General features: G+C 47.6%; 1 protein-coding gene across 7 annotated transcripts in view; it reads left to right on the top strand.

Moving 5' to 3' along the window:
• The window catches only part of ZDHHC3 (zinc finger DHHC-type palmitoyltransferase 3), a 61389-nt gene that overhangs the window by 2559 nt on the left and 46368 nt on the right, over positions 1–12462 (top strand). The window contains exon 2 of one of the 7 annotated variants that reach the window (XM_060402615.1): positions 407–9259. The exons of the other annotated variants lie outside the window; for them this stretch is intronic. Coding sequence (XP_060258598.1) covers positions 7375–9165 — 1791 coding nt within the window. The 5' untranslated portion in view covers positions 407–7374 and the 3' untranslated portion in view covers positions 9166–9259. Of the gene's footprint in view, positions 1–406; positions 9260–12462 lie in introns of those variants that run through there. 7 annotated transcript variants of the gene reach the window in all.

Genomic DNA, 12462 nt, shown 5'->3' on the forward strand with positions numbered 1-12462 from the left:
TTGGGAGACTGAGGTACAGAGAGATTGTCTTGACCGAGGTCCCAGGTCACATAACTGGGAAGCAGTAGAGTCAGGATTTGAGAGCAGACAACCTCGCTCCCATACCTGCATTCCTGACCACCCCTTTATGCAGGTGTCCCCTTTCATTTCATTCACCAGAGTATTTGAAGGAGGCCTGTGTTTCTTATGGGCTTCCCTTGTGGCTCAGCTGGTAAAGAATCCGCCTGCAATGCGGGGGATCTGGGTTCGATCCCTGGGTTGGGGAGATCCCCGGAGGAAGGGAAAGGCTACCCACTCCTGTATTCTGGCCTGGAGAATTCCACGGACTGTATAGTCCATGGGGTCGCAAGAGTTGGACACAACTGAGCAACATTCGCTTTCACACTTCACTTTATGTTTCTTGTAGGTTTCCCAGGTGGCTCAGTGGTAAAGAATCCACCTGCCATGCAGGAGATGTGAGTTCGATCCCTGGGTCGTGAAGAGCCCTTGGAGAAGGAAATGGCAACCACTCCAGTTTTCTTGCCTGAGAAACCCTATGGACGGAGGAGCCTGGTGGGCTACAGTCCATGGAGTCCAAAGAGAATCAGACATGACTGAGCAGCTAAACAACGTATTTGTTATGGGAGTGGTGATGCCATATAAGCTATAGTTAGTGTTAATTCTGAAAGCAAGGGGTGTGTTCCTTTCTCTAGGGGAATGTTGAGGGTGGTGCTTGTAGGAAGCCCCGTGTCTGTTTCAGCCAGCTCTTTTAGGTAAGGAGAAAGGTTACATACAGACCAAGTAGAGCTTAACTCAATGTAGGTGAGAGCCCTCAACAGCAGAAAAGGCCAGTGCATCTGGTAGAGAGGGCTGAGATAGGCGTGGAGACCCAGATTCCAGCCACGTGCTTATTCCCAGAATAAATATCTAAGAAGCTCTTCAAACAATCAGGAAGTATTTGTTTGCATGCCTGTGTGTTCCTAGTGTTCCCGTGGGCCTGAAGTGATAAGGAAACTGCAAACACATACCTGCCTAAGAGAAGCTGAAGATTGTATTCTAACCGGGGAGCTCAGGCTCTTGAACTAGTACAGGAACAAGACAATAAACTAAAGTGCTCACTTGAGGCACATGGCAATTAGATGCGAGGCCTGCCTAGAATGAGGTGCTAATTGGGCAGGCCAGGCATCAAGGGCAACAGGTAAAGAGCTGCTGTTGGCCACCGGCAGCAACAATAACTTTACAGCTATAGAGAAAATCTGTCCCACCTACCCTTGTTAATTACAGCAATAAAAGTCAGTTTAGGGGAGAGCTTGGGGCAGTACTGAGTCCATGGTGCTGAAATTGCAGAGAGCTCTTAAAAGAGAGCTCTTAAGATCTCAGCAAGGGAACCCTTTATTCCTGGTCTTAAGCAGAGGAAGCCAAGTTTTGGGCCTTTTCCTTTGCATTCTTCCACTTAGCAAACCAGAGCACCAGAAAAGCAGAAGTGAGCTATTGCTGGGGACTGCCCTGGCAGACCAGTGGTTAAGACTTTGCCTTCCGAGGCAGGGGATGCGAGTTCATATCCCTGGTCAGGGAGCTAGGATCCCGCATGCATTGTGGCCAAAAACCCAAAACATAGAAAAAAAAAAAACAGTACTGTGACAAATTCAATAAAGACTTTTAAAAAATGGTCCACATCAAACGAATCTTTACCAAAAATAAAAATAAAAAAAGAGCTATTGTTTTCTCTGTAGCTCTGTTTCCTTTAAACACTTTGCACTTGTCGGGCCTTGCCTTGTCTTAAAGGACACTCAGTATAAATAACCTGCCACAGGCCAGCAGGTCTGTCTGTCTTGCTGTTGTAGAAACCATGCCTTGTGATTCCAGTGATAGGAAAATTGATGGGAATACACGGGTAAAGCTTATTCCACTGTAGAGGAAGGGTCTTCCTGTGTGTTTTATTTTAAGAGAGTGGCAGGGTGCTTCCCATGTCTTTCATGAGGGCATGTAGTATGAGAAAGGGGCGCTCGTGGGTCCTGACGAGCCTATCTAGAAACATTTAAAACACGTACATCCCGGTGGGCTACAGTCCATGGGGTCACAGGGTCGGACATGACTGAGCCACCGACGCACACACACCCGCCCTGGTGAAGGTGTAAAGTCTGGCCATTGACGTGTTGGGGGGAACTAAGGAGGCTAATACCGCTCTACCTCGGGTTTCTTCCTGTTCTGTCTGTCTGTTTTGGTTTTCATTTTTAAATCATTTCCAGAGATAAATGACCAGGTTATTACTGGCTCTCAGCTGTAAAGGTAAGAAGACCACCTTGCATGTCCCACCTACTCCAGTCATTCGTCTAGGCAATGTGAGGAAACATCAGGAAAACTGCCTCTTTTCATAGTTTCCTCCAAATTAAATGGGCTTCCCTGGTGGCTCAGTAGTAAAGATTCTGCCTGTAATGCAAGAGACACGAGTCTGATCCCTGGGTCAGGAAGATCCCCTGGAGAAGGGAATGGCTACCCACTCTAGTTTTCTTGCCTGGAGACTCCCATGGACAGAGGAGCCTGGTGGGCTACGGTCCACGAGGTCACGAAGAGTCGGACACGACTGAGCACTCTTACGCACACTCCGAAGTGTAACCATTCAGCTGTGTAGAGACTTGTTGGTTGAACTCTGCAAATTTTCTGGTCAGTTTGAGACATGAATACCTCCTGTACAGGGTCAGTGGTTGAAATGCCCTTGGGTAGGATTGGTTTTTCACCTTTGGACAGTGGCCGTAGGGGGACAAGTACAGTTGTGGCTGCAGTTCCCTTGCAGTAAGCTTTGTACAGAGCGTGCGTTTCTAAGTCAAGAAGAGTAGCAGAGCATCTTGAAAGACGGGTTGGCTAGGAAGATAATGATCTATGCTGGAAAGACTATTGGGCATCTCTTCCAGTGAGCCAGACCTTGCCACTAACTTCCTTTGTGACTTTGAGCAGGTCAAGCTCTCTAAACCTCATTTTACACGAAAATGACCTCTCTTAGCAGGTTATAGAAATCCCAGTAGATCTTGAATTTATAGACATTTAAACATTGAAAAGTGGTCATGTTCAACTTTATATTTTAAGACTTTTCTTTAACCACTTTCTGATGTTTGATGTATTTTAATAGTGCTTCTCCCACTCCACAAAACATTAAATGAAAGAACAAAGGAAGCGGTAATTACATGCCATATTTCATTGAAGAAATTGAACATGCTCAGGAAAATTGCTAACAGTTGTTGGTGGGTTTCTTTCTGAATATTAACAAAGAATTGGGATAGGACATTAAAGGATACTTTTGATAATTTTTTTAAGAATCCAAGAAATTAACAGAGATGTTGAATTTGTTCCTGAGAACAGAGAAATCAGAATCTGAGCCCTGCAGCAGACCTTAGCAGTCAGCTTAGTCTTCCCTCTTACTTTATGGATAAGGAAATGGAGCCCATGGAGGGTAACTGTCTTACCCCAAATTGTGAGTTAGTGAGCAGCAAGGTGCAGAGTAGAATTCTGGCCGCTTGACTCCAAACCGAGTCTTCATTCCGCTTTAGTCTGTCTCCAAAGCCCTTCAACAATTCGTCACCTGGCAGGCAGGGGCGGTGGACATGTGAGGCCTTGCTTCCTCAGGCCAGACTCCTCCAAGGCCCTGCTCTTGCAGGACTTAGAGGACTTGGGGTGAGTGGAATCGGCAGGGACCCTCCTTGAAGCCTGGCACAGTGGTTACAACTGGTTTTCTCTTCTTCCTTAATTCGTCTTTCAGATCCCTCCAAGCACTTTTGCTTTTAGTCCCTAAAAAAGCCAAGTTTTTGCCTGGGTGATGTCACAGAGGCTGCATGTCTGTGCATGGCACAATGTGGGTCTGGGTGCCATTTTCAACACCCTCAGGTGGGACCCTTTGCTGGGTGCTCTCAGCCTAGCATGGGTGGGCTTTCCCCCCAAATAAGCAGCGTGCTGGAATTTGGCCCTCCCGGAAGTGTCCTCCCGCAGAAGCAGACTTTAGGGCCTCAATCTTAGGGTGACTCTTCTGGCTGAAGCTCCATAGTCCTCCTGCTCCCTCAGTTAAGGCAGGACCAGTCTTCTGAACGTTGGTTGGTGTTCAGCCAAGGCCCCACCTTAGGGCCCAAAATGCTTACGTTCAGCTCTGTGGTCTGTGAACAGCGCTGCATGTGGCCCACGCGATAGTGCCATCTCTGCTGTGACCATGTGTGGGCAAGAGATTGAAACTGTAAGTAAGCCAGGGTCACTGGCAGAAACACCACCACCCCTCCCCATTCTGGTTCTAGTTAATGGGCAACGTTAACGATCGCAGAGAGCAGTTAAAGGTAGGCTCTGGAATGAGAACAGGCTTGGGAGTGTATCCTGTCTCCACTGCTTCCTAGCAGTGTTTTTCTTGTTTCATCGCTTGGTTCATGCCCAGCTCTTTGCGACCCCATGGCCTGTAGCCCGCCAGGCTCCTCTGTCCGTGGAATTTCCCAGCAGTGTGAACATAGGCTAATTGTCCCTAAAAGAGGGTGGGAAAGTGCGTGCTTATCCTACAAGATAGGATGGGAGTTTCGAGCAGGCTGAGGCGTGTCCAGCATACAGCCCAGTAGGTGAGACCTTCAGTGAGAGTCAGGGCCCTGCTCCACTTTCCACGTGGCCTGTGCTGGGGCAGCAGCCAAGCCAGATGCCCATCTCGGAACCTACCCTGACAGAGGCCAAGGGCAGGTCAGTGTCAAGTGAGACCATTCACCTGATTTCAGAGGGTTCCACGTACTTAGAGAGTGTCAAACTGGCTGACAGATATTAATTGGCTAGCTAAATCAGTTAGATGCTTTTGCCTTTTTAAAGGTTTCCCTGCTGGGTTGCAGACTTCCTGGAAGGAGGGGTTAATGGAGGGTGATGGCGCATAAGCAACCGGTAGATGATGTTCAGTCGCTCCGTCGTGTCCGACTCTTTGCGACCCCGTGGACTGTAGCCCGCCAGGCTCCTCTGTCCATGGGATTTCCCAGGCAAGAGTACCAGAGCAGGTTGCCATTTCCTTCTCCAGAGGATCTTCCCGACCCAGGGATAGAACCCACATTGGCAGATAGATTCTTCACCTCTGAGCCACCGGGGAAGCCGGATTAATCGATATCATCCATTAGACCTAGAAAGGAAGTTAGCCACCTCTCTAACTGTTTTATGGAAACCAGCTGACTCCCTGAGCTTCGTTTCTTTATCCGTCTGTAGAGGAGCCTAGGCTAGAGTCTGGAAGGGGTCAGCCAGTCCCAGCAGTCTCTTCCCAAAAGGCCGTGGATTTGAGGGCCGGGTGCTGTGCGCCATTAAAGAGACAGCCCATTGGCAGTGAAATGATTCACAGGAGAAAGAAGGCTCCTTTTTTTTTTTTTTCTTTTTAACAGTATTATAAGCTCCTAGGAGTGGAAGGAAGGTCTGCTTAGTGTCCATTTCTCAGGTTCTTAAAAGAGCCACAAAGTTTAGAGAACGGGTCGTCCCCAGTCGCTTGAAAGATAACATTAAAGCTAAGTTTCATTTAATGCAGTGACCTCTCCTTAGCACCACGAAATGTGTGCGAGGAAGTGGGAAGCAGGACTCGAATATTCTGCTTGGTCATTCTCCTGGCCCCCTCTTGCAAAAAACAAGAAGAGAGAGAGAGAGAAAGGAAAGGCAGCCACGTACCGTTTTCAAAACGTGGTCTGTGGAGGCAGGCAGAGCTGGTTTTGGATCCTGGTTTTCTCTGACCTGGGGAATATTATTAAAAGCCTCTCCACCACCACCCCCCGCCCCCCGCCCCATCTCTACGATGACGAATAAAAGCTGCTGTGCTAGGCTGGCGTGAGCGCTGAGAGCTGCCGCTTTGTGCGCCTCCTCGATCTTAAGGGGCTCACGGTTACTGTTAGTGCCCACCGCCGTTCTTCATCTGAAAGCAGGAGAATTTGACTAAAATCTATTAGATGGTCTTTATGGTTCTTCCTCACTCTGAAATTCTGACTCAGCGATTGTTTTTGCCAGTTGATCTTATGCGTGGTCTTGTTTTACTATTTTTCTCATCGTGGCAACATACGATAAAACATGCCCATAAAAAACTGAATGTGTTACCCAAATGAATGGTAGTTTCTACTGATCCCCAGCGTTTCTGACATGGATTGTGTGTGTGTGTGCCTGTGTTAGTTTTTCAGTCGTGCCCGACCGACTCTTTGCGACTGGCTTCTCCGTCCATGGGATTCTCCAGGCCAGAATACTGGAGTGGGTTGCCATTCCCTTCCCCAGGGGATCTTCCCAACCCGGGGATCGAATTCAGGTCTCCCTCATTGCAGGCAGATTCTTTACCATCTGAGCCACCAGGGAAGCCTGTGACATAGATTATGTCATCCTATCTGTGGGTGTGTGTGTTGTTTTTTTTTAATAGATCCGGAAAGCCTAGAGGCAGTACACCAGCCAGTTTTGGTACAGTAGTACTCAGCTGTAGTGAGCGGAGGAGCTGTTAGCCTCCATGAGTTTTCAAATCCAAAACTTTTTTCTGAAATGGAGACTCATTGTTGGGAGTGTGAGTTTCTGCATGAGTGGGTTTTATAAGAAGGTGTCTGATTATGAGAGAAGAAGGCCACTTTAGCTTACCGACCACTTCCTGGTTCCCTCAGTGAATTTTAATGGGTATAGGATTTGCTTTTCAGGTGTGATGTGTTTCTTTTCTTTCTTTCTTCCTCTCTCTCTGCCTCCCCGCTCCTTCCTCCCCTCCCTCTCTCCCTCCTTTCCTCTCTTTTCTTCTGTTTTTGTTGAAGTTAAGTATGACAGAGACAGGAGGCAGGCAGGGGAAGCCAGACCCTCTTAAAGAGAGACACAGTGTAGACCCCTTGGTCAAGACCCAGAAGAGGCCAGCAGCTCTGCCTGTCTGGATGCCTTCCTGGCTTGGCAGGGTACAGTGCCAAGGGGAAGATAAGGCACCTTGCCTTTGGACCACACGCTTACCTTTGGGAAAAACTGGAGCGACTCGTTCTGGTTCTTTATGAAGCATTTCGAACATAATGCTGCGTGGCTCGTTCTTTTTCTGAGAATCACCTAAACATGGGTATAAAATTTACAATCCTTTTGGGTCTGTATGCAAATTCACCGAAATTGTAAGTAAAGAAATAGATAAATCCGTTTTTTACTTGATCAGATTCTTTTCCAAAGCTTCCAGGGAGTGGACCTTTTATTCATCTTTGCAGTTGCAGGGATGGCTTGTGAATACTTTCCTACTTGAAGTTCATTCTTGTAAAACATGAGAGGTTCTGAATCTGTACAGTTCCAAGATCTGCTTGTATGCTGTGCTTAAATGCATAAAATGCTTAAATGCGTGAGTGGGTGTGGTGTTTTCGGAAGGGAATCCTCACAAAGTTCTTTGAATTGCTTGTAGGACTTAGGTTTAGATCTAGCTAAGCCATGTGTGTGTGTGTGTGTGTCTGTGTCTGTGTCTGTGTCTCTGTGTCTGTGTCTGTCAGTGTGTGTGTGTCTGTGTGTGTCTCTGTGTGTGTGTGTCTCTGTGTCTGTGTGTGTCTCTGTGTGTGTGTGTCTCTGTGTCTGTGTGTGTCTCTGTGTGTGTGTGTCTCTGTGTCTCTGTGTCTGTGTGTGTCTGTCAGTGTGTGTCTGTGTCTGTCTCTGTGTCTGTGTGTGTGTGTGTCTCTGTGTGTGTCTCTGTGTCTGTGTGTGTCTCTGTGTGTGTGTGTCTCTGTGTCTCTGTGTCTGTGTGTGTCTCTGTGTCTGTGTGTGTCTGTCAGTGTGTGTCTGTGTCTGTGTGTGTCTCTGTGTCTGTGTGTGTGTCTCTGTGTGTGTGTGTCTCTGTGTCTGTGTGTCTGTCAGTGTGTGTCTGTGTCTGTCAGTGTGTGTATGTGTCTGTGTGTGTCTCTGTGTGTGTGTCTCTGTGTCTGTGTGTGTCTCTGTGTGTGTGTGTCTCTGTGTCTCTGTGTCTGTGTGTGTCTCTGTGTCTCTGTGTGTCTGTCAGTGTGTGTCTGTGTCTGTGTGTGTCTCTGTGTCTGTGTGTGTGTCTCTGTGTGTGTGTGTCTCTGTGTCTGTGTGTCTGTCAGTGTGTGTCTGTGTCTGTCAGTGTGTGTATGTGTCTGTGTGTGTCTCTGTGTGTGTGTGTGTCTCTGTGTGTGTGTGTCTCTGTGTTTGTGTCTCTGTGTGTGTGTCTCTGTGTGTGTGTGTCTCTGTGTGTGTGTGTCTCTGTGTCTCTGTTTCTGTGTGTGTCTGTCAGTGTGTCTCTGTGTCTGTGTGTGTCTCTGTGTCTGTGTGTGTGTCTCTGTGTCTGTGTGTGTCTCTGTGTGTGTGTGTCTCTGTGTCTGTGTGTCTGTCAGTGTGTGTCTGTGTCTGTGTGTGTCTCTGTGTCTGTGTGTGTGTGTGTCTCTGTGTGTGTCTCTGTGTCTGTGTGTGTCTCTGTGTGTGTGTGTCTCTGTGTCTGTGTGTGTCTCTGTGTCTGTGTGTGTCTGTCAGTGTGTGTCTGTGTCTGTGTGTGTCTCTGTGTCTGTGTGTGTGTCTCTGTGTGTGTGTGTCTCTGTGTCTGTGTGTCTGTCAGTGTGTGTCTGTGTCTGTCAGTGTGTGTATGTGTCTGTGTGTGTCTCTGTGTGTGTGTCTCTGTGTCTGTGTGTGTCTCTGTGTGTGTGTGTCTCTGTGTCTCTGTGTCTGTGTGTGTCTCTGTGTCTGTGTGTGTCTGTCAGTGTGTGTCTGTGTCTGTGTGTGTCTCTGTGTCTGTGTGTGTGTCTCTGTGTGTGTGTGTCTCTGTGTCTGTGTGTCTGTCAGTGTGTGTCTGTGTCTGTCAGTGTGTGTATGTGTCTGTGTGTGTCTGTGTGTGTGTGTGTGTCTCTGTGTGTGTGTGTCTCTGTGTTTGTGTCTCTGTGTGTGTGTCTCTGTGTGTGTGTGTCTCTGTGTGTGTGTGTCTCTGTGTCTCTGTTTCTGTGTGTGTCTGTCAGTGTGTCTCTGTGTCTGTGTGTGTCTCTGTGTCTGTGTGTGTGTCTCTGTGTCTGTGTGTGTCTCTGTGTGTGTGTGTCTCTGTGTCTGTGTGTCTGTCAGTGTGTGTCTGTGTCTGTGTGTGTCTCTGTGTCTGTGTGTGTCTGTGTCTCTGTGTGTGTGTGCGCGTGTGCATGTATATGTGTGTATGTCTGCATGCATGAACACTCAGTCATATCTGACTCTTTGCGACCCCATGGACTGCAGCCCGCCAGGCTCCTCTGTCCGTGAGATTTCCCAGGCAGGAATACTGAAGTAGGTTGCCATTTCCTTCAGGGGATCTTCCTGACCCAGGCATCAAACCCACATCTCCTGTGTCTCCTGCATTGGCAGGCGGGTTCTCTACCAGCTGAGCCACCAGGGAAACCCATGACTTGAGTGTAATATCTTGCCTCACGAAAACAGCTGGCGATCTGAGAGGGTCTGGGGTTCCTTGGGCATTCATCAGATCAGGGACAGCAGGTGTCTGGGGGCTCTAGTAACCTGGCACTGAGCTTCTGTGTGCTGGCCATGCCTTTGACCCTTGTTCACGAAGCGTGGACTTTTGGTCAGCTTTCTTAGGCCAGGTGATAGATTCATAAGGATTTGCCCCTCACTCAACAAATGATGATTAATGGAACTTCCCTGGTGGTCCAGTGGCTAAAACCCAGGGGGCCTGGGTTCAGTCCCTTGTCAGGGAACTAGATCCCGCATGCCACAACTGAGACCTGGGGGAGCCAAATAAATATTTTTTAAAAATATGTAAAGTGATTAACTGCAGGCATATAGCTGGATTCTGCCTGTCACAAAGTGTCAACACTGGGCCGGGCCAGGAGTCTCGCCTGGCCAACAGTCAGCTGTGGGCCACAGTGGAATGGGGCCTGTGAGCTTGGCCTTTGAGTCGCCACTTTGAAACCCTTTGAGCTGCAGCCACGGATAGGCAGCGTGGACCTGAGTCCTGAGCGCTGTACTGCAAGGGCTGACGGGACCCTCGGTGGCATCTCACTTAAGTACATTTTCGTCTGCTCATCTGGATTTGTGGAAGGGCACGGTTGTGGTCAAGCATAAGGAAGCACATGTGTTACAGTTGAATCTGGGGGCCCTTCTCTGGACCAAAAGCAGTGGCGTTTTGGGGACGTTAGCGCTCGTATCAGTCATTTCCTGATTTTTGCTTCTGAATCTCCAAGAAGGAAGAGGAGATGATTTCCTGAGACAGCCTACACACTGCCCCCCACCGCAGAGCTCAGATTGTCATTCTGGACACCGTCTGCCGTATCATTGGTGTCACTATCTCGGGGGAGCTCCAGGACACCTGTGGGCCTGTGACTCTCTCTGCTTTACTTCTGTGGCCTCAAGGCTTACTCCTTTTACCTTCCTGGCCCTCGGGTGCACTCCTCTGTCGGGAGGGAAGAATGGTTACCTTGGGCTTGAATTACTAACCTGTGAGAAAGCCGTCTCTTTATTTTAATTACCGTGGTTCATGCGTTTGTATTCTTTGTAAAACATGGTGGTTTCTTTGCTTGGCTGCATCAGGCCTCAGTTGGGGCCCGGGATCGCTGTTGCGCCATGTGGGGTCTTCTGTTGCACAGCAGACTCCCTAGTTGTGGTGCACGGGCTCAGCAGTTGTGGGGCTCTGGCTTAGCTGCCCTCGGCGTGTGGGGTCCCAGTTCCCCAACCGGGGATCGAACCCACGTCCCCTGCATTGAAAGGTGAGTCTTAACCCCTGGATCATCGGTGGTTAAGCCATCTATTTTTAATGCTACAAAACTCTTGACCAAAAAAATACAATTTTATTAAGGTTCTCAGACTTGCATTTTTGACAGATTAAAAGGTTTGTGGTAACCCTGCCTTGAGCAAAGTCTGCTGGTATCATTTTCCAGCAGCATTTCCTCTCTATATCACATTGTGGTAATTTTTGCGATATTTCAAGCTTTTTCATTATTATTGTATTTTCTGTGGTGATCTGTAATCAATGATCTCTGATGTTACTACTGTGACACTCTGAAGGCTCAGTCAGTCAGTTCAGTTGCTCAGTCGTGTCTGACTCTGCAGCCCTCATGGACTGCAGCACGCCAGGCTTGCTTCTCCTCACCAACTCCTGGAGCTTGCTCAAACTCATGTCCATTGAGTCGGTGATGCCATCCAACCATCTCATCCTCTGTCGTCCCCTTCTCCTCCTGCCTTCAGTCTTTCCCGGCATTAGGGTTTTTTCCAAGGAGTCAGTTCTTCACATCAGATGGCCAAACTATTGGAGTTTTAGCTTTAGCATCAATCCTTCCTGTGAATATTCAGGACTGATTTCCTTTAGGATTGACTTGTTTGATCTCTTTGTAATCCTTGGGACTCTCAAGAATCTTCTCCAACACCACAGTTCAGAAGCATCAGTTCTTTGGTGCTTAGCTTTCTTTATAGTTCAACTTTCACATCCGTTCATGACTATTGGAAAAACCATAGCTTTGACTAGATGGACCTTTGTTGGCAAAGTAACGTCTCTGCTTTTTAATATGTTGTCTAGGTTTGTCACAGCTTTTCTTCCAAGGAGCAAGTGTCTTTTTTTTTTTTTTTTAAATCTTTAATTCTTACATGCATTCCCAAACATGAACCCCCCTCCCTCCTCCCTCCCCATAACATCTCTCTGGGTCATCCCCATGCACCAGCCCCAAGCATGCTGTATCCTGCGTCAGACATAGACTAGCGATTCGATTCTTACATGATAGTATACATGTTAGAATGCCATTCTCCCAAATCATCCCACCCTCTCCCTCTCCCTCTGAGTCCAAAAAGTCCGTTATACACATCTGTGTCTTTTTTGCTGTCTTGCATACAGGGTCGTCATTGCCATCTTTCTAAATTCCATATATATGTGTTAGTATACTGTATTGGTGTTTTTCTTTCTGGCTTATTTCACTCTGTATAATCGGCTCCAGTTTCATCCATCTCATCAGAACTGATTCAAATGAATTCTTTTTAACGGCTGAGTAATACTCCATTGTGTATATGTACCACAGCTTTCTTATCCATTCATCTGCTGATGGACATCTAGGTTGTTTCCATGTCCTGGCTATTATAAACAGTGCTGCGATGAACATTGGGGTACATGTGTCTCTTTCAATTCTGGTTTCCTCGGTGTGTATGCCCAGCAGTGGGATTGCTGGGTCATAAGGTAGTTCTATTTGCAATTTTTTAAGGAATCTCCACACTGTTCTCCATAGTGGCTGTACTAGTTTGCATTCCCACCAACAGTGTAGGAGGGTTCCCTTTTCTCCACACCCTCTCCAGCATTTATTGCTTGCAGATTTTTGGATCGCAGCCATTCTGACTGGTGTGAAGTGGTACCTCATTGTGGTTTTGATTTGCATTTCTCTAATAATGAGTGATGTTGAGCATCTTTTCATGTGTTTGTTAGCCATCCGTATGTCTTCTTTGGAGAAATGTCTATTTAGTTCTTTGGCCCATTTTTTGATTGGGTCATTTATTTTTCTGGAACTGAGCTGCATAAGTTGCTTGTATATTTTTGAGAATAGTTGTTTGTCAGTTGTTTCTTTTGCT

This window comes from Ovis aries, chromosome 19, assembly GCF_016772045.2.
Source record: "Ovis aries strain OAR_USU_Benz2616 breed Rambouillet chromosome 19, ARS-UI_Ramb_v3.0, whole genome shotgun sequence".
NCBI classification, from domain to species: Eukaryota; Metazoa; Chordata; class Mammalia; order Artiodactyla; family Bovidae; genus Ovis; species Ovis aries.